The 23,389-nt window shown below is 29.4% G+C and overlaps 2 protein-coding genes across 4 annotated transcripts; both read right to left on the bottom strand.

Annotated features, from left to right (window-relative positions):
- Positions 1-1,370: 1,370 nt before the first annotated feature.
- Positions 1,371-5,193, bottom strand: LOC148230068 (uncharacterized). Its single transcript, XM_088197717.1, has 7 exons — positions 4,625-5,193; positions 4,183-4,476; positions 3,941-4,110; positions 3,617-3,726; positions 3,503-3,553; positions 3,081-3,441; positions 1,371-3,013 (listed from the first exon to the last, which is right to left on the bottom strand). The coding sequence occupies exons 1-7, from the start codon at positions 5,170-5,172 to the stop codon at positions 1,692-1,694; spliced, it is 2,856 nt and encodes a 951-aa protein (XP_088053843.1). The 5' UTR covers positions 5,173-5,193; the 3' UTR covers positions 1,371-1,691.
- A 1,246-nt stretch (positions 5,194-6,439) lies between these two features.
- Positions 6,440-22,760, bottom strand: LOC148230067 (uncharacterized). 3 transcript variants are annotated; one of them, XM_088197714.1, is made up of 8 exons: positions 22,544-22,760; positions 13,471-14,249; positions 12,369-12,541; positions 11,706-12,301; positions 11,438-11,634; positions 9,573-9,605; positions 9,165-9,501; positions 6,440-8,691 (listed from the first exon to the last, which is right to left on the bottom strand). In XM_088197714.1, the coding sequence occupies exons 2-8, from the start codon at positions 14,239-14,241 to the stop codon at positions 7,298-7,300; spliced, it is 3,501 nt and encodes a 1,166-aa protein (XP_088053840.1). In that variant the 5' UTR covers positions 14,242-14,249; positions 22,544-22,760; the 3' UTR covers positions 6,440-7,297. The 3 variants fall into 3 exon arrangements, with proteins under 3 accessions (XP_088053840.1, XP_088053841.1, XP_088053842.1); XM_088197715.1 differs by lacking the exon at positions 22,544-22,760 and adding an exon at positions 15,398-15,453; XM_088197716.1 differs by lacking the exons at positions 6,440-8,691; positions 9,165-9,501; positions 9,573-9,605 and adding an exon at positions 10,920-11,164.
- Positions 22,761-23,389: the final 629 nt, after the last annotated feature.

Below are 23,389 nucleotides of genomic sequence, written 5' to 3'. Positions count from 1 at the left end.
ACGTAAATAAAAAACACTTATATTAAAATGTTGCTTCATCAATATATATAATATAGTGATTAAATATAATGCGTTAAATAAAAATTATATAATGTAGGATTAAATAATATAATCATGAGTAGATTAAAGTGTGACGTAGGTAAAAAAAATATAATAAAATGTTGAGTCACTAAATTCGCATTATCAGTAAAAATAATACAATAAATAAATATATTTACAATAAATTAAAATTATGATATTCGAAAAAAAATGTAAAACGAATTCAAATAAAATAAATTCACTTTCTTTATATGCATATATGCAAAAAATAGCTCACCAATCATAAGGTTAAGACAGAAACTTAAAAAAATACTTTTTATGATTTGACCAAGCACATATCATTGTTTCTAGATAGTAATATACGCTAGAGATCATTTGTAGGCTATAAATTGTTTATGCGATCAATTGACGCGGCAGTAAACGTGTCGGACTCTATTTTTAATATCAGTCTTAAGTGTATTATTTGCCCAGGGGACTTTTCTTAGAAAGATGTAAGATTTTAATTGTTTGTCATTTTGTAGATCCCTTCTATATAGTGGTATTGAAAAGTTTGAGAATCAGCAGCAGAAAAAAAGAGTGGATCTTTGGCACATAGGCAGTGGCGTAGTCCCGGGCGGCACTTGCTTGGGGGCGGCATTTTCGCGATGAGATCGTCTAGTGTGGTTCTTAACCCTTAATGCACTAAAACATATATAAATCCACGAATAACAAGATCTTAATAATAACCAATTTACTATTTTAAGAAAAGCTGATTTTATGACCCTGCAAAAAATGTATGGGGGGCGGCAATTTTAATGCACGTACCCTAGCTACGCCACTGCACACAGGGGATTGTTTCTTTCATCATGAAAACGCTCCGGCGTCTGTGATGCAGTTTTTGAGAAAAAACGGAATGATATCGATTATATTCGTTTGCCCTACTCACCTGAATTGGCTCCCTGTGACTTTTTTGTTCCCTAGACTCAAAAGGGACATGAAAGGAATGTGGACCGGGTAAAACAAAAATCGCGGGAGAGCTTAAAGGACATCTCATTAGGTGAGTTCCTGAACTGTTTTTAACAATGGGAAAAACGTTAGGCATGTGCATATTTATCAATGAAGAATACTTTAAAAACGATCAAATTTTGTTGTAAAAATATTGCAAAATAAAAAAGTCTCGTTATTTTTGGGTCCCTCTCGTATGCTTACATAATTTGTATGTGCTTTTTATATATATTTTTATTTTCTGTAAAATTTTTCTGTGCCGTGAAAATAAAAAGGTTGCGAAACACTACTTTAATTTATAAATTATAAATTAAAAACACTTATTATTATTATTATTTTTATTCGTATTATACTAAAAACCTTTTATAAAAATATTACATTATATGAACAATAGTTACATCATTCACTGATCTCCTGCATTAAGACTATACAGAATTAGTGCATATAAATCATCCGATTATATATGCACTAATTTCAGATATATTTTCAGTTTTATTCTGGCATGGTGAAAATTCATAGTCTACCTTTCACAAAATGTTAAATAAGTGAGAGATCATTTTAATAACAAAAAATATTTTACAAAAAAATATATATGGTAATTTTTTTCATTTGCAATTTTATTGCCATTATTTTTAACATTATAATCTAATGATTATAACTATACATATTTATGTCTGTCCCGATCTCCTTTGATTATTAAATTGATACAGTCTTATTCCTTCTGTGTGAATAACATTACCTCTATTTCTAATAGAAGATCTGCTATTTTGATTACTATTGTCAGAACTGCTGCGCATTCTATCTAACCATAAATTCCTACTATTCTTATTCAACACTATAAAAAACGAAAACATAATAAAACCTTGGAACGCTGTCGTGATACAAAACAGATAGTTAAAAACAATATATGTCGACAAAAATCCAAACATCCAAGTTAGACCGAAAAGGAAAAACAGTAAGAAACTTACAGTGGCCCTGCGCTTAAACTCTTTTGGGTCACCATGTTTGTTTATATCGGTTCCTTTACATAATGAATATACTATTAATGAGAAAAGTACTGCATTTGATAGAACTACTACAATTATAGGAGTGAAGACCGTGAGCCAAAATCCAAGTCCATTTGGATAGCAAAAGCTATGCAAAGAGCTATCTCGCTTTACTCTCCTCAAATAGTTCTGTCTATCGAATATCAATAAAAGTCCAACAATTATCGTTGGCAGTAACCAACCATATAGACTAGCCTTTAATAATCTATGAGAATGTTTTGTATTAAAAACTTTAACTAAGCGTTGATAACAAAGTATAGCTGATATAGACATCCAAAAAAATGAAGCCAAAACTGAATAATGTAAAAATATTCCAAGTAGAACGCAAGTCTGTGAATCCTTTTTCAGAGACACGTTCAAAAGAAACGTTAATATCATCAAAGTTATAGAAGCCGATAGACTCATCCAGATTTTGTTACCAAATTCGCTCCTCCAATTTTTGAATCTAGCTCCAGTCAATCCAATTCCAAATAATCCAAAAAGTGAAAGCGAGCATCCTACATAAGTGATGATCTTTAATGCCTGTTCGTGTCCTTTCGAAAGCCTTCTATCTTCACTCTCGATTAATTGAGAGAAATATGTCAAATGATAGCACCTACACGTATCATATCCTATCAAAGATTGCTTCTCTAACAATTCACAACCATTTTTAGACCAGCTTCCTAGTTTTCCAACATTGAAGTCCCAAAATACGCATGACTTCTCCAAATCCAAATAACGTACGGTAGGTTTAATGTGAATGTCTATATAATAGTTAGTTTTACTTATTCCATTTCCTAGTGAAATACCAACGATTGGTCCATTGACATTCAAATCATTGAGCTCGTAGAAGAGCGTGTCCTTGTCGAACACCACTATTGATAATTTTTGAGAAGTGTCTTTGGACATAATTGAAGATAGATCTACAATCATGTCAGCATCTTGAGCGCTATTTGTAAGTTTGCCTGAAATATAAATAAAATAATGTAAGTATCAGATAAATTATTTTGAAATATATATGTAAATATCTACCATCGCTTAAAAATGAGATTATTTTCTGTGACGATTTTACTTCAACAGCATCTACATGTCTAAATTCATTTGTTTCAATCACTGATACTGCCATATTCTCAGTTTTATAATGTAATTCTTGAGAATAAGTAGGGATAGTCGCAGTTTGCAAAATCTCTTCAAAACTTCCAAGTACTTCTTTCAAGTTTGTTTTATTGTTTTTGATACCAAAAAGCTTTTCCACTTCGTTAACCGCTAATTGTACAGAATTCTTAGAAGATCTTTTAAATAGTATTCCATCCAATGCTTTTTTAACATCATCAACAACGTTGACTTCAGTTTTTGAAAGTATATCAATTGTATTGGTCCTAAAGTCATCTTCCTGTAAATTGATAAATTATTTATTTAATATTAAATCATTTTATAAATTTAATAATGTTTACCTTAAAATATTCCATCTGAATTTTATCTGATTTTTTACTAATATCAGGAATCTGAAATATATACAAATTTAATTATAAAAAATATTATGAAAAACATTTTTTATTTAACTGCACCTCTATCCAATGGGATCCAGAATTAAAATTCCTCTCGCATTTATATTCCTGGCATTTCCTATAATTACAGACCTGATAATAATCTTCATGCTGATTTACATGTGTGTATTCTGAAACAAAATTTATTATAATTTAATCTAACCTCAAAAAATGTTTTTATCGAATGGCTATACTCCCAGTTTATTTATTCTTAATTAAGTTAAACACGGTATAAATATTGCAAAAAATAGTTAGCTTATTGTATTCTTTTATTGTGGTTAGCTTAAAAAATCAGTCATCAAAAATAAAAATAAATTACAATGAAATAATAATAATTAATATTACCTGTCTTTATTTCACTTATATTGCATTTATTTATATCCCTCGCATATATCACATTTTCAGCAATTTTAATTTCGTCAGATCGTATATGAATATGATATAAAACTTCACCAGTATCATAAATTCTTTTTAGACTGTGCTGATATTTATTTATTTTAAGATCCTCTGCAATACTATAAATTACTATTAAATAGTATTTAAATTATTTTTTAATATGTAATTGATTTTAATAATAATATACAGACCGATGAATATTTGTCAGTGCTATATTAAAAAGATTTGGATAGCTAAATAGAACTGCAGTATATGTAGAAGTAATATCTTGCACCCATAATACTTTATCACTTGTAGCAAATATATATCCTTTATAATTGTAGCACTGACACCAATAATAACCATCTTTTTGTGTGTCTATGAATGTGCTATTAGATCTACTTATAACGTTTGCCTTTATAGGATAAAACGTAACTGAATCAGTAAAACATATCATATTCTCCATTTCCGGTTTTGATAAAGGAATTATTAGTAGTTTATTATCTCTGAAACAGATTTTATTAATCCATAAATATATTTTCGTACTACTTAATTTTTAATACAATATAGTCTTGTTTCTATTTTAATCATTTAACTACCGCCAATTAAGGTAAATTATTTCTTTATTTCTAAATAATTTAATTTAATACTCACATCGTTACATTGATATGTATTTTATGAATGTTATCTTCACAAATTAAATTATAATCTTTCTCATAATCTGAATCTGTAGTCTCACACTTGGGTATTACGTATTGATTCATTTCAAAGATCTGCTTTCCGTTAATCAGATTAAAAATATCTTTCATTCCAAGACCGAACACACTATATGTATTGTCTGTGCACTTAGTGACCTCATATTGCTCCAATGCCCCACTAAACACTAAACAATCACCGCTTTTGTGACTATTTAAGAACCACACTTCTTTACTTAATATCGGATAGCTAATTATCTGGGTATATTTGCTTCTCTTCGGCCAATATATAAACGGTCCTTTATCATAAGCTCGTATCACTTCCAATAATTTATAATTCTTGTTAAAGAACTTCACCAATTCACAATTCGTACATTCACACTTATATATATAATTATCACTATCCACTGAGTATTTTCCATTAGGAATACAGATGGATTTATTATTTAACGTTTCAATTACAGGAAATGTTAAACAAAATACTATAATTGCGTGTATTGTATACATTATGGTTTAAAATAGAATACTTGCTCGTACTACATCCGATACTAAACTGTTCAAGTTACACCCAAAGATATGATGATAAAACATGGAAAGTCGGTAATAGATAACAAATAATGTGTTATCTTTCTTAGTATTTGTCGGTCTGTTAAAGACGTTAGATTGTCAAATATATTGACAACAGGTATACATATGGCAAGAGTCAATACTACGTTAAGGAAAAGCCTGGGGAAAATGTTGATTCAGATGTATATATTTTAGATAGTTCACATTCATATTTACTTTTATTTGATTTTTTATACATTCTATGTAAACGATAACATATTTTTTTATTTACATAATAATTAAGCTTTTGCTGTTTAGAATTAATACATAAAAAAATATAAATTAAATATCGTTTAGTAATATTTATAATAAAAAAAATTTATACTTAGTACATTGGAATATGAATTGAAAATATTAAATCTTAGAATAAAATTCAGTAAGCCTCATTTATAATTATCAGGAACTTGTTTATAAGAATGTGTGCATTAAAAAACTAGTAAAATTATGTACAAATATCAACAATATTAATAATAAACAGATATAATTAAAAATTAAACACAGCTATCAGATATTAAAAATGTCAAATAATTTGCAAATATGAATCAGAAATTAATTTAAATTTGAATATAGACTTCACATATAAAAAAGTGTGTGTTTACGACAAATATATACAGAAAACAGAAATCAAATACAATTTGAGATAATCTGGTAACAATGACGTGACGGCGGCGGAGGGCAGCACATTCTTTTGGTCCACCTCAACGGGAAGACAACGGCAGCGGTGCCTCATCCACCGTTCACTGAATGTATTATTAATTTATTTTGCTGCATCAAATCTAATTAACAAATTAGCGATAGTACGATCTATAAAAACCTAAAATACTTCAAATTATATACTTCAGCTGATGTTGTTGTTGATTCCTCGTTATTTATTGGCTTCTTGCTTCATGAAAATTTAGATCGAACACTTAAATTTACTGCTACTAATTTTCGTTGAATATTTCTTCCCAAGTCTAATATTTTTAAATCTGTCAGAAGACTAAAAAGATTTGCTACTTCTACGTCGATGGTGATATTACGAGCTTGTACAATTGTGCTTCGGCAGTTTATGGCTAAAAGAATTTCAAACCCAGCTATTATGAACTAGCAGGTTACCCTTATGTGTCACGATGGTCAAATCTTATATATACTAAAAATGACTGAACAGGGTGTTGGAAATAATAGTACATTTTATTTTGAATGCATTATATATATTTGACTAGATTTCAATTTTTATTAAATAAATGTATTATTTAACATGAGTTATAAAATATACATATGTATATATAGAATCTCATTATAAATAATATTCTAGTGTGCGCATCTAATATATTACAATACATAATAATCGTCATTAAATTTAATATGGCCACTATACAAACGTGACATTCTTAGCACATTTAACACTATAAAAATACATATCTAGATATATACTATACTAAATAAATAATACTTAACGATTTGGTAGTAACTATTTTTTTAAATACATTAATTAAATAAAATACATTACTTTTAAAATACATATTTAGAAGCAAGCTTTTGGTATATTTGGACTATTTTAATCAAAATATTTATTTTAATAAAATACACTTACATACTAAAAATATTATTTTTATATAGATAGCAAAATATACAAACAGAGAAAATTGTATTTGTCCAATTATATACAATACAAATATAAAATAATACAATCTATAATAGTATATCCTTAAAAGTATATAATTTAATTATTTCAAATCGATCCCTCAATGACGAGGATCGTGACTGTCATGACTTCAGTTTTTATTATTTGACTATTTGAGTTATAAATTATTAAAAAAAGACTATTTACATAAACATATCATTATGTACATACAAAACATATTCGATATTAAACTCTTCATCTTGCACATACAGAAGTGTATTTGATCATTGTATGTATTATATCATTAAACATTCAATGCTCTTCCGTTGCTATTTCAATAGACTGAAAAGAGTTATTTATACTTCTTCTATACTTTCCAATAGTGGACTTTCAAAACATCACTGTATCACGAACACTAAAAGCTTACGAAAACCTTGAATCTATATTATCAGCATTTCCACATAAAGCCCTAGGTTTGGAAGAATTATTATAGCCGACGTTCCTAAGAGCCAAAACTTTTTCATTCTTACTACTCCCTCTAGTAGTAGATCTGGAAGTCGACATGGTGACCGGAAACTTTTTTTTCTCCTTCAACCTCAAACATACCATCCACAGTTCCCTAGTCTTCTTATTACCAATGATAAAGAACAAAAACAAGATAAAGCCTTGTAAAGTAGCTGTACCGCAGAACAGATACGTCATGACAATATTATCCAAGAACAATCCAAAACTCCACGTCAATCCGAATAAGAAGAAAAGAAGAAAGCTGACAGTTATACTTCTACATAACTGTTTAGTATCTCCGTGACGTTGAATATTAGAATTTACAAATACTGAATAAATAATTATTGTGAATAATATAAAATTGCACGCAACGATAATCATCACAGGCATAAATACTGTTAACCAAAATCCCATACCGGAGGGGTAACAAAAATTTCTGCTTATTTGAGATAAGCCTGAAGCTTTGGAATATGCATCGGCTTCTACAGAAAAGAGTATAATTATGGGACATAGAGGTATAAGCCATCCGAATATACAGGCTTTTAATAAGCGATGAGACGCATTTTTAGAAAATACTGTAACTAATCTTTTATATGATAATAGAGCCGAGATGAACATCCAACAAAAAGATGATAATAATGAATAGTGTAAAATAACTCCTAAAGCTACACAGGATACATCATTGTCTTTCAAATTCAACAGCGATACTACAAAGAACGTTATCATTAAAAACGCAACGGAAGCTGATAGATGCATCCATATTTTATTATTAAAATCACTCCTCCAACTCTTAAATAAAACCCCAGTCAATCCTATTATGAACAATCCAATCAATGATAATATACAACCGACATCCGATATGATCATCAATACAAAATTATCTAAATTCCCAATGTCTTCATTACTCACTCGAATAATCTCGGCAAAGTGTGTCAAATGAGAACATCTACATACATCTAAATCTTTCCCAGTGATCAACTCACACCCTTCCGTCGACCAATTTCCGTTGGTTCCGGAGCTAAAATCCCAATAGGCACACATCTTTGATTCTTTCTTCCTCGTTTTGCCTTCGTACGGCCTAAAGTGTATATCTACAAACTGTTCGTTAGCAAATTTAGATATATTTGTGATGGACACGCTTAAAACTCTGCTATTTACTCTTTGGATGCTCTTCGAAGTATTCAAGTTGAAAGCATTATCGTTCCTAAATATAACGAATGAAAGTCGGGCGTTTTTGTTGGTGCCGATTGAAGACGGCACGTTAACCACCATTTCTGTATCCTTTGTGTTGCTCATTGAGCGATTCATTTGATCTGAAATAATTCATGTATATGTATTATAATTATTACAAATTCAATCTGTTATAACCAAGTTACAATCAAGGCCTACACCAAACTAGTTTAAATATTCAGGCAAGTGGTAATTTTAAGCCATTGTTCTCACTAAAAAATCAAGATATTAAATAATATATCAATGATAAGTAAAATAAGCTGTGGAGATGAATCAGAAGAAGAAACGATAGAACAAACATATAAGATATTTGTTTTACTTACTTCACAGGTATATGTTACATATATCAAATATTATTTACCATGGAATAATAAATAGACTTACAGATGTATTAAAACTGCGCAGCACTTATATTATATTATACCAATGGAACAGAAAGTAAAGTTAAAGTTATCAAAAATCAAGCAAAACATTCCCAATTTAAATTATTTACCCTGCACAAGATATGTAATAGAGAATTATCAGCCATTGTAATAGACTATGATCGTTTATTTACCTGCAGTCAAAGCTAGCAAGGATCCATCTGTGAAGCCCTGATCTTCCACAATGTTAACTTTAATGCCGATGATCGGTGTTGGGCTATTCCTATCTGCTACAACTATACCGATGTTCGGTTGGACTATTGTTATTTGCCGTTCGTTCTTTGGTAGCTTAACTTTGTTTACAATAGTGTCCAAGTCCTGAAGAACACTTTTTGGTATTTCAACATCTTCGCCAAAATCCAGTACATTGTTAATCTGACTGGCGACCGAAGCTAGCTTTTCAGCGTTGACGGTTCCATTAGCAATTTGCTGCAGATTACCGGCTACTTCAGAAACTTGCTCTGAAGGACTCTGAAATAATATGTAATCTATTAATATTTACTTTAATATTATTTGTTAAATAGACATAATTTCAAACTTACAAGTATAGTAGTCGATATTGCTTCAGTCGTACTCTGAAATTATAAGAAAAGCATTATATAAAAAATAAATAATAATGCATTATGAAACGATTCAGATTTATTTTTATTACAAGTAATAAATTCCGTTGCATCATGTCGGACGGTAGCCCAATGTGTAAACACAATCAACAACTACTTAGTAAATAGTGAGGCACCAGACTGAAGTCAAGTCAGTAAATTAGTGACATCTATTTTAATAATTATGAACTATTATTTCAGTTAACATTCAATATAAGTCACTATGTACGAACTAGCTCAATTGTATTTTATGAGATTATGAAAATCTAATCAGAATTATAATTATATAATAATCACTAATAGCTGTTAAACATTGAATGATATTTATAAGATTTCCATGACGTAATGAAATCTCATAAATATCATCGTAAATTGAGTCATGCTATAACGAGGCGCTCAAAAAACTTGAGAGCTTAAAAAAAACGTCCACACATATCTTTGCCTGTGAAACACTAGACTTCGTAGCAAGTTCGTTGGCGAAAGTAACATTGTCTTTTATTAAAACACTATTAAAAGCACTGTTCACAGCAAGGGTCATACTATTAACTTTTTTAGTTTCATTAATGGCAGAATCTTGATTTGAACGCTTCCTTCACATGATACGTCACTCATTTGTGTTATGTTAGTCGATGTATTAAATTAAGTTCTGATGTGTCTTATTAAGATGTGATGAGACTGACATTATATTGGGACTGTTTTGCCAATATTTTTTTTGCTCGTCAGCCTCATCTAGTACAAATCTTTTACTTCTATCAATCGCAACATCTACAATAGAAAATACTGTTGTATGTGTAAAGTCGAATATTTGGTTATAGGTTTCATTTCTAGATCTTCGGCCAGTTTACCTTTCAAATTGCCTTTGTTCAGGATTTGCGGATCGTTTAATATTATTACCTTGCCGTCCCACCCTAAGCTTCTCGTTATATTTTCTTCTTTGGCACAAGACTTTTTCATCTAAAGTTTTTTTTCTTGAGTGTCAAGAATCAGTTCAAATTGCTGTCGAACTGCAGCTGATTCAGTTTTACCATAGCTTGACTCTTTGATTATTACTTTAGATCGGTTAACTGAAACTTCAGCGTGCCTTTCATTCACTTTCTTCACTTCAAATGTGACTTCTGTGACTAAATTCGATAGCATTTCTTGTACTTCAGAGCTCACAGATTAAATTATTTGATATTGCTTCGAATTGATTTTTTTATTTTTTGTTGTTACCTTGCAGACGTAAATCTAATATGTTACAACGGGGTAAATCAGTACCAACTGGGTAAATCAATCAGACATAAATAATTATTAACCACCAGACTGAAAATCTAGGAATTGTTTCGATTTAATTAATTATAAATTAATATGTGTAATAAAATATACAATCAATAGATGTCACTTTGCTTTATTGTTCTTAAACTTAGTCTATATTGCATACCCGACTTGTCTAATCTTGTTTTTTCTGTCAACCGTAACGCTAATTTTCGTAGTTTTCCGAATATTATCTTGGCAGTTTTTAAAGCTTGACCAGTATTACATAAAATACTATTGCCCTAAAATTAAATTATTTTATTTATTTACATATAAAATATTGACATCTATGAACCAAGAATATAATAAATATTGTTTTTTATTTAGCCAAGTTTAAACCCATTATTAAAACCATAAGTTATTCATTTGTGACTAACTTCAAGCATCATATTAACTATATCTATTTTTTTATTATATTATTGAAATGTCACGTTTCTCTTGCATCAATTTATCTATTTTACTATTTTCTTCAGCCTGGCACATTTATTCACAAAATATTATTTTTTAAATCTTACCAAATTATTTGTAGTATCTTCTGTATTGAATATTGTAGTCAAATCAGTGCTTGTTTTGGTGTTAATACAGAAACTGCTTTCATTTATTTGCACCCAGTATCCACCGACGTTAAAATCTCCACTGCATATATAATAAACACAATCTTGAGTATTGATTGTTTCTCCAATGGTATACTTATTAAACAAATTGAAGTAACCTTCAACATAAAACAACAAATTTATCAAAACATGTTTAGTAAAAAAAGGAATAAGGAATTAAAAACGATACCATATAGAAATTCCGGCAAATCTTTGACGTCGCATTCAAGAATCTTCCTTATGTATGTGATCAAAAACGAATTCAACTTCAATTGAACATTTTCCATCAGCGTCTTTTTGATGACACTTATGCCACTCTCTTCCATTTGTATATGCAATAAAACATGCCCATCTTGAAACATTCTCTTTATTTTGATGCTCGTGATCAGATACACTTCATCTTGAGTTTCGCTTCTGATCAACCGTTCTTCTCTCATAGCGTTAAATAGATAATTGTTTAGTTCAGCCTCAATCATATTTGAAATGTTTCCAACGCGCAAGCTCGGTAGCTTATTGAACAAAATCATCATTGCATAAGTTTTAGAAACCAATTCTTCATTGTCGTAGAACAAAATCTTATCAGTGATCTGCGGAGCGTACTCAATAGTATTGTTAATAAGACACCAATAAAATCCATCACCTACTGTCTCTATAACGTTATCATTCGTTCCGTTAGCTTGCTTAAAGTTGACCCTAGTCGGATAATACGTAACCGAGTCAGTAAAACACCAAATGTTGTCTAACATGCTTTTTATAACGTTTGTTTTAAACAGCAACGTAGTATAACTGAAAGTATAAATATGATTTTAGTTATCTAAATTATCAATATTAATGTTTGTTATATAATACTTACAATTTGAATAAATATATGTTTATTTTAGGAATTTCGACAAAATATTCACACATCACTCGGTTGTATATGTACTGCGACTCTTTCAGAACCCATTTATCCTCAAGGAGTGAAACAAACGTTTTATTAACGTTGAAGTCTTCTTTGGGATGAAAAATTCGTTCTGATAGTGATATCTAGAGAACAAACAATATGTAAATTATTTCTTTACATTAATATTTATTTATATATATAGCCAAATATATATGAACAAGCATTCTGAAAATGCTACCTAATATTAATATTCCCTGTCGTTCAACAATGACCACTACAAGCGATTTTGAGTTTTTGTCGTAGATACTGTATATAGAAACAGATTGATTCAATCTATATTTTATAGATATAGACAAATACATGCTTTACTATATCTTTATTTTATAGATATAGTAAATCATATTGTTTATGCTACCCTAGACAGTATGTATATAGAAACAGGTCATATTTTATTAAATATTTGTAGTTAATCCTGTAAGTACTTATGTTAATATCATATAGACGCCATAATACTTACTTTCTGGTGTTTTGGTTCATAATATACGTTATTATTTTAGATTTAGTTAACATAATGAATTTAAAAAGTATATATATATAGTATAATAATGTTATTCATTGTCGTCAATAGACGACAAACGATTTATTTACAATAAATAAAAGTAAAAATACAAGGAACTGTTTGCAATTATTAGTATGATATACATATATGCAACATTTTGCACTTTTTACCACAAAGATAATCTAATTTGACGCATATGCTACAATGATTGTTGAAACTGATACATATTTTCACTACGAGAAAAATAGTTTAACTAACACAGACAGTTAAAATGTATCAAACAATTGATTTGTAATTTCACTTTCACTGTTTACAAATGGATGATCTGGTATTGTAACATCACATCAATCCAAATCAGATTAAAAGACACAAAATGTATTAAGAGAAAAGTATCTGAATGGATCTAACCAAAGACAAAACATAGTTTTGCATCTATCTGAATATCACAATCAAGCTGTGTAAGATAGGTGTTCTTAAGGTTGTTAGACTCTCATGAATTAAAACTGTACTTACACTTTCGTTAAACTCTTCCCACAAGAAATCGCTGCCTATGCGCTTGATTCCCAGCGGAAGTTCTTTGTTCCGAAGTCTATCGTTAGCGAACTCAGGATGGTTGGAATATATGTATCCCCTATGCAACAGATATCCAGAACTCCTCCTGCAGATAATATCAGCTTGTTGTCTATTTGCTCTTAATCCAACATTTCTAGCTGTTGAATAACTATTAGGCACGAATATACAAGAAGGCACAGGCGATGGGAACGAAATGTATTCTGTAGGACATTCCCAAGACACTGGATAAGCATTGGAATAAGCTCTCACGATGCACAATCTAAAATGTTTCTCATCACAATCAACCACTTTATACTTTCTACTATAGAGGTTCACCACAGCACACATTCCTGTATTGCTGTTGCTAGAGTTATCCCAAACGGCGTCTTCTTCTAAAGGTTTACCCATATCGTTGTCACCTATGAGCCAATTGACAAAAGGGCCTTTATCGTACTGGCGTAGAAGATCACTCCAGAAGTATGATTCTTTGTAGAAAGTAATATGCAACAAGTGCTTCATCAAATCTTTGTTTTCCATAGAGTCTTGATTCCCGCTACATTGGTTATACTTGTCTGTAAACGTTTCCTTTCCTTTAACTTTCCAGCACGACTGTTGGCCATCACTGTTGATGAGCTCGCGAAATCCAATGGGGCAGACCATACCATTCATTTGCTGCACAAAAGACAGCAAAGTCACGAAGAAGAGCACAAAAGGTGATGATGATGGATTCATTGTTGCTTCTGAAATAATAATAAAAAATGTTTAAATCTCCAATTCATTAAGAATTACAACCTTTCGATTGATGAGTTGGACTCTTTATATGGACATCCGCAACCAGACCTTGTTTGTTCTTTATAAAGTAGCGCGACAAAGAAATTGTCGAGGCAATGGCGTAAGATAGAGGGAAAAAATCTCAATGAAAATATTAATGTCCAGATGCAAGACGTGAGAAGAAATACAATTAATTTTTTTAATTACACTTTACACTTTTTTCCACGAACACGCTGATTTTAACTGTATTGTTAGTTGTTTTAATTTCGTGAAAAATTGCGGTTTTTAAAACTGAATTTATGCTCTACAGTATAATTCAAAATAAAATGGCGACATTAAAATTTTTAATATTTTTTCAACAAAATATGTTTTTTTCTTGTAATGATGAAATGATGTAATAACTAGTCTACCGCCGCAGTTCATACTAAAATGTATCATATTAACGCAATATTAAAAATTCCTGATGAATCGGCTACTTAATAAAAATAAACTATAATTAAAATAATATATCACTACGACAAAAATATATGCTTTTATAATGCTCATTTGAAACAACTCTGGTAAATAGCAGATGACGATTTTTACGAGCCGATTGCATCGCTTCTTGAAAACACCCCTAAAATATGTTTACGCCGTAAGAGAAATCGATCCATCTGGCTACTCCGGCAATTTGTAACCAGAAAGTTCGAAGAACAATAGTGATATACGCCGATTAGAGTATCTAATTCACGCAGAGTAGTTTTTTCGGCGGTGTTGTGAGTGGTTAATATCTCGGGACGGATGTGTTATTATATGGTTCGTGCAATATTTTTCATTTGTGGTCACGAGATCTCTCTTCCGTTATGTTGTGTGCTACCTTTCGGTATTACTTTTTGTTTATTTGAATAATCGTTAAGATGTCCTCTATATTGGTTGTAACCCCCCCCCCACCACAAGAGATTGCGCTTAACAAAGATATTTATATGACTAATATAATATGATTTTGAATATGTAATTATGTAACTCGTTTACTTTCTTTATTAATGATTTTATTAAATAAAAAAATGAAGTCACTATTAGTACACAGTGTAGGGACAGCAAGCATGCAATGTACGCCCCCACGTGCATATGTGCTTACTATTTATAATAAAATGTTCGTCCGTTATCGTGCAAAATTTGAACAATTCAACTCAACCACTCGAGTGAATCACTCACAGACACTATCCATTCAAATGCTGTTTATTTATTCGCACGAATGATTTATGTTAATTATATCATCGCGATTTTTCAATAGATGTACATACATATAATATTGACTAAGAAGTGTTCTGCTTTGACAGTACAGTACAAATATATACCTGTAAAAGGTATAACAATCACTGTCAACGTCGCTATAAAGTGACAAATTAATATTGACTCACGACTGCATTGAACTGAACGTGTTTGTACATTTATGTATTTTAAAAAAATAAGTAAACAATCATTATAAGTAGCATTTGTTAAAAGTACAAGGTCAGTATAAATAGTTAAAAATGTAAACGATGGTTTAATGTCAAGGTGTTAAAATTGGACTAGAAAGTTGCGGTTATTTTCCGGTTATTAATTTACAACTTAATTGTTTGCTTCTTTAGAAAATTATTATCGAAAAAAATAAGTTAATTAATATTGTCGAATGTTGTCGATCTTATACAACACCGTGAGTTGGTTCTTTCACATGCAACTATGTGAAAGACGTGAATGTGTTATATTGCTCCAACCGTGAACAATTATTCGCATATAATGGATCGAATTGCAATGTTACAAGTGCGACGTACAATAATTAAAACGTCGACAGTCCATAATTACGTGCGTAATTAAAGTATATATAATACCATTGTCGAAGATCTTTGGCCTTGAGCAATGATGCTCCAAAATAAACATAAAAAGGACAAATTGTAATGGCTAACAATGGTCCAAACGTAATTAAGTGAGAAAACAATGGCAATTAATTTTCTGGTATAATTATAAATAAATATATTTAATAATTAATGTGTTAGCTGGCAATTATTAACTAATTAGAAACATACATATCAACTTCTTGAAATTATTTAATTACACTGTATAATAAATTTATTTATTTTAAAAATGTATATTTATTTTTGATTAAAATATTTGGATTATTTTAATTTTTGCCACATTGCCTTTAAAATTAATTGGAACAGTAACGGTTTGTTTCTCAATACATGTTGAGATCTTCGATCGATAAGTTTTATTCCCAGATGTTTTTGTTGTGTCCGTCAAAGACTCCTTTTCAGATGTATTAATATATATTTAAGGCTCTCATTAGCTCTAATTCTTCATACATTTTAGCATCCTCGCGTGATTCAAGTAAAATTGAATCATCTGCAAATGTAGCCATTGTGATGTAATCTCTATGGAGAATATCAGCCGTGTATATAATAAATTAGGATTGATCCCATGCCGCTGTATTGTGGGAATTAATATGATCGTTTCTCCAGAAGTTAGTTGCCACAATGCGATCCTTAAAATTGCCCCCCCCCCCCCCCTCCATACATTTTTTGCAGGGTCATAAAATCAGCATTTCTTAAAATAATAAATTGGTTATTATTAAGCTCTTTTTATTCGTGGATTTATATATGTTTTAGTGAATTCAGGGTTAAGAACCATACGATCCCATCGCGAATATCCCGCCCCCAAGCAAGTGCCGCCCGGGGCGGCCCGCCCCTTTCGCCCCCCTCCCCCATAGCTATTTAAGTATGACTTGAAGATCAAGTAATAATCATATGGAAAGTTATTTTTGAAATATTTATATAAAACAAAATTTCTGCTGCATGCTACTGCCGAAAACCAAATAGATACTATTTTTTTTTTAAATAACATTAATATAAATCAGTTCAGTGCAAATTTATTTTTCTACAGGTTTTCAGAATCTAAGTAAAACTTTTAAACCTTGTAACTATTTCATGAGCTTATTTCATAACTTTTTCAGTAAGCAAATAATAGTCAGAAGCTTTATACATGTATGGCTCATTAGCTCATTAGTGATTTAATTTATTTATTTATTATAAATCTTCTGTTACAACACGACAGACGTTAGTCCAGAGTAAACACAATCAATAACTACTAAGTAAATAGTGAGACACCAGACTGAAATCAAATTATTTAAATTAGTGACATCTACTTAATAAATATAAACTATTATTACCACTTATATTTATTATATATCAGCTTATGTTCAATAATATCTTTATTATAAAGAAAATTTAGGAATAATAATGCACCAATTCCGGTCTTCAATATACAATAAACATTTAAAAACTTAAGTGTCAATATGGGATTTGAACCCAGGTCTTTCGGGTACTAGTCACTGACTTAAACAACTGTTTATGGTATTTTTAAGCGTTTTTTTTCAACCTGAATTGATTTAACTTTATGTTTTGATGATTTTTTCGTTTGCCGTAGTTTCTTGCTCTTATATTATATAAAGATACATTGAATATTCTTCCCTGTTCTAAAGTTTTTCTATACCCAGTGGTGGGCCGCCCCGGGCGGCACTTGCTTGGGGGCGGCATATTTGCGATGGAATCGTCTAGTGTGGTTCTTAACCCTGAATAAACTAAAATTTATGTAAATCTACGAATAGCAAGAACTTAACAATAATCAATTTATTATTTTAAGAAATGCTGATTTTATGACCCTGCAAAAAAATGTATGGGGGGGCGACAATTTTAAGGATTGCCCCGGGCGGCACATACCCTAGCAACGCCACTGTCTATACCTGTTTGTAGTAAAAAAATAAGCAAATTTGATTTTTTGCTACAAATATTTATATATAAAATGATGCGATATTTAATTACTTACATTTTTTATAATATATTGAGTAATACATTAGATTTTTTAAGCACCTGCGCCATTATTCACAATTAATGGTTACCATAACGCCTACTCGAACAACGAAAAGATACATTTTAACCCGTTATGAATTAAGACCACACATTACACAACTTAAGAGATCGCGGTACCACAAAAAAAAACTATTTGTGTGAAAAGATGTGCGCCAGAGACAGCACATTTGACTTTCTATAAAATAGAATTTTTAGTAAATATTTTGCTAAATTTATAAAAGGTAAAAAATCCATAAAATATATACGGTGATATTCTTTTAAAGTACATAACAATTCCCAGTACCTAAATGTGGGGGCACAACCAAAAACGCACATGATATATGATTTTAAAATATTAATTAAATACGATTTACAACCACTGATTTGACTTTCAACCAGCAATCGAAGCAGTGGACTAAGTTCCATGAAACTCAAGATAAATAAGGAGTTATTAGTTGAAGTTGACGTTTATTTTCAAAATATTTATTGAATTTGTTAAGTGAAGAAGAAAAAATAATACTTCAACCATTTATTTTATATTTACTTCTACAAACTTTTTTTATCTCCTAGATTAATATTAAGAGTTGATCTTAAGCAAAGCTAGGTAACACATCTTCGCTCGAGATATTAAAAGCAACTGTTATTCTGATTGACCTTAATTAATTTATCAATTGCAAATATTTAATATATAGCGTTACACATAACATTTGAGTATTGAAATTGAGTAGCCAAAAATAGCCAAAAGTTAAAATGTCATTAAATGGCAGAACAGGACGTAAAAGTAATCTGCACCACTCCCTTTTCACCCTCATTCGATAAAATGGAAAACCCCGCTGTTCAATGAAAGTTCACATGAAACAGTGATAACAAACCTGTTTTTAATTATTTTTTAGAATTAGATCTCATTGAATATAAATAATCAGTTATTCTAAAACAATTTTTACTATTAATTGTATGTCAATCCAACAAAAATAATTGCTTAATAAAAAATATTTATAAATTATTATACCGACTGCAGTTTAATAAAATTGTAACGAGAAACATTTTACAAAAATAAAATCATTTGTACAGAAGGAAGTGATTATGTACTATTTTTTTTATTTATCAATGGTCTAAAATGAAAATAAATTAATAACCACTGAACAAGGAAAATCATAACAAAAAATTATAATTTTTACGTAAGAAAAAATAAGTATGCAATTGATTTGCATGGTATAAAAACATGTACTTACATCGATGCATGTGAATATATATTTATTATTGTAAATTATATTTTATGTTTTATTATAATATTTTTAACTGCAAAGTTTAGCTTATAAACATTGTTTATAATTATATTTATATTTACATTTATAACCTGAACATTGCTATCAAAAATATAATTACAATTACTTTTTGACGTCAAATTCGCAATAATTTTATTTTGGTTTATTTAATGTTATAGAATAAAATATATTATACAAAACCTTTAAATTTACCAATATTCGTGTATCTTTATATTGCACCACAATATCATTGCCTAATTCTTTAAATAGTTCAATGACTAAGATATGTATAAATAATAAAATAATTAAAGATACGTCGTAAAATACAAAAATGTTAACAGCCTCTGGCCATTCAATCGGAAGGTCAAAACGACGCTCAATATCACAGCTATAGTCTTAGACGCTCCCAAATCACTGTCTTTCCTGATTTACAAAAAAAATCGACAGTAAATTATAGTAAAAAATAAACAGTAAAAAACAGCAGTTAACTAGTTAACTATGTCAGGTAGCGCGAGTACAATAATTCGATTGTCTCAGGTACCCAAAGGTTAATTGGCCTATCTAAAGTAACGACGACCAAATGTTTTATTATCTCCACTCTTAACGTGTGACTAATGCCTCTTGTTTATTGTGTCTTTATTTTACAATACGTTTTCTTGTGTTTTTATATCAGTAAAGAGTTTAATTTTAACTTTGTATTTAATTAGGCCAATAAATAAGTTTTAAACTGTGAAACTGATTTATCTACAGCAACGCTAGTTCTTAAAATTATCAAATAGTCTCATAGATAAAAAAAAGTTAATGAACATATTAGCTTATGTATTAGTGTAATGAGAAGATTGTTATCTTATCTACTACTTGAATAAAAAAATTACACAAATAGTCGAATAATTTGTTAATCGTTAATTATGGGTTATCAAATTTCTCTTCTGAATTTATCTAGCCGCAAATAGTTCAATTTCCTGTACAATCGTTTTACAATCATTTAGAGATGGCTTTCGCTTTTGAGGTTGGATAATATTATTACTCTTACTAACATACTTTAAATTGAAAATATAATAACATTTAACAATAAATACTGAAAAAAATAATGATTTAATGTGTACCAATTAAAAAATATTAAAAATAAAAAGATCAGAAATAATAAATAGCTTTTAAAAAATAATTATTATTTAATTTAATATAAAACCCATTGTTAACAAGAATTTCTTTGCTAAATAAAATTCTAAGAAAAATTTTTTTCGATAATTATTATTAAAGATAAGATAATACATTAAAATACATTTAAGTAAAACTTTTATTTAAAACCATTAAATGAACATTTAGATAAAAATTTATTTCATTTTAGGGAAAAACAGTTACAAGGAAAATCATTAGTCAGTAAATAATTGAAATAAAAAGGGGTTAATAAACTAAAATTTTAAATATCTAAGTAAGTAATATATAAAAAAAAGGACTAAATATAACAATATTATAATGTTTTTTTTATATTAATGGTTATTAAAATAAATTGTTGTATAGTAAAAATTGATCGTCGGAAATATTTTAATCAGTGGTGCAAGAAGTTTTTATATATTTAATTATTAATTATGAACTATGTTTTACACTTATAACATTTAAAAATTATGAAATAGAAAAAAAAAATTCTTATTAAAATTATTTTATTTAAAAATTGTAATCAAGCAAAAATTACTTTAAAAGTTTTATTTTTATTTTAATGATTCAAAATATAATTTCTCTCTAAAGATATAACCTTCTCCCACCTCTTCACACATCGTCGGCATTTTGATTTTTTTGCATGATCGTATTGCATCGATCGAAATAAATGATAGTCAAAAGGAGCAAGGTCTAAAGAATATGATGGATGAGTTAAAGCCTTCCAGCCAAACTCCTTTGTGTTATCTTAATCAATTTTGCCAAATGGGAATGCACATTGTAGAGTTGCAGAACTATTCTGTTGACAATTGCCTTGTTTTCTTCCCCGTCCACAACGATCCAACTGATCACATTAAAAGCTTTCTGTTATTGTTTGGCTAGGGTTAAGAATTTCGTAATGCACAATACTGTTGTAATCTCACCATACACAAAAATTAGCCCGGGCTTCACGTTAAGTTTTGCCACTTTATTGTCGTACAGTACCCATTCATTTTATGTTTTTAGTGACTGTACATACCATTTTTTTTTTATTTAATTTTTTTTATTTTATTTAAATGGACACCTATAAATAATGTTTTTTGAATTTATTAGGTATGTATAGATACAATACATATACAAATTAAATATTTATTTTTTAACACACATTCTAATTTTATTAATTATGTTTCACTTCAAATTTTTAAACATTAAATTTTTTTAATGTGGCAATAACTCATATATATAAGATTAGAAATATACTTTTAAAATTAAGATATGTATCATGAATCACTTATATTTTGTATGGGTATTAAAAAAAACTTTCGTTTAATGTATAATATAAGATCTCCATAGATTTTTTAACGGATGATATACAATTATCTAAAAAATGGAATAAATAACATATTTCACACATAACTAACATATTAAATGCAACAATTTTATCAAAATTATAGATTCACGCAGTACGATAGTTATCATATTAATCTGAACTATTTAATTCAGCTTAATCTTTCATTATTTATGTAAAACAAAAAAGGTCAACTCACAATAGATTAAAATCACCTTAACTTGAGGAAACAATAGTATAACGGCGCTTAGAAGACTTTACCTAAGAATAAAATAATTATCCTATGCAAAAGATCTTCGTTTATATTTTTAACGTTTAAACACAAGTAACATTATACTCCCACACCCACATCTTATCGACATAAATAAAAATCATGAAGTACTAACACTTGAATTTCATACAAATGATTCACGATTATCGAGTATCGATTATGAGTAGTTCACATAAAAATTATGACTTATTATGCAAATACTGATAAATTCCATGAGTATTTTATACGTATTGTATAATTTCTTATCAAAAATAATTGTAAACACTTTAAACATTACTATCTGATGGAACGCCCCTTGTGTTTTTTTTAATCTAAATTTTAACACCAAATTTCACCATAAATAAACTGAAAAGTTCATTGATGTATATAAAACATAACTCACTGTAACTAGAAATAATCTTCAGCAAACAAAAATTTTTGACTCAAAAATCCATTTTTTGGGTTAGAAGTTTTTTTTCAAAAATCAAATTTTGCAGAACTAAGTTATAAAGATTGTCACTATTGAAACAACACACGAATTGTAATGAAAGTCGCACATGACACTCGAGTATGACACACTAAACATACGTCCGCGCAGATCGAATGGTTGGGAACGACTGAGAATGGCTCTGATGGCGCCGTTCGTTGACTTGCACCAAGGTGTACGTATATGCGATTTATTAAAGCGAAATGGTAATTATTGCAATTTTTTGTAGAAGCTTCGATTAGAAAATAGATAGTTATCCATTAGTCATATATCGCTTAATCGATAGTATAGTACACGAGGCGCGTCATAACAAAACTTTCCTCGCGGATTTTATCTCTTCTTGAATAAATTTGTAAATCAATCTTTGATTAAAGATTTATCAATTAAATTTGTAAGGAATGTGCATAAATAAATCGATTTTGGATATGTGTATGTATATGTATTATTATGATATTAAATCTAACACATTAAATCACTATAGATTAATGAAAGTGTTTTTTGATTCCAACGTCATAGAAATATCACGTCTTTTTTGACAATAGCTTTATACTTTGGTTACTTTTTTATTAACAACAGTTTTGTGTACTCATTGACGATGTCTATCATTTTTTTCTTAATCAATTTAATAGGCTTATTAGTGGCATAGTGTCAAAGTATGGCTTTCTACCCTTCTCTTAAGCATACAAAATAAAATTACATTTTATAGTTAAAAAATTGAGATTTACTGGATAGATTTATACCGAAAGCTTTTCAGATCTAAGC

This window comes from Plectrocnemia conspersa, unplaced genomic scaffold (assembly GCF_051122295.1).
Source record: "Plectrocnemia conspersa isolate PC_06_02 unplaced genomic scaffold, ASM5112229v1 ptg000011l, whole genome shotgun sequence".
NCBI classification, from domain to species: domain Eukaryota; kingdom Metazoa; phylum Arthropoda; class Insecta; order Trichoptera; family Polycentropodidae; genus Plectrocnemia; species Plectrocnemia conspersa.
The sequence above is the reverse complement of the archived record's forward strand: the minus strand, read 5'-3'. Positions and strand labels throughout refer to the sequence as shown.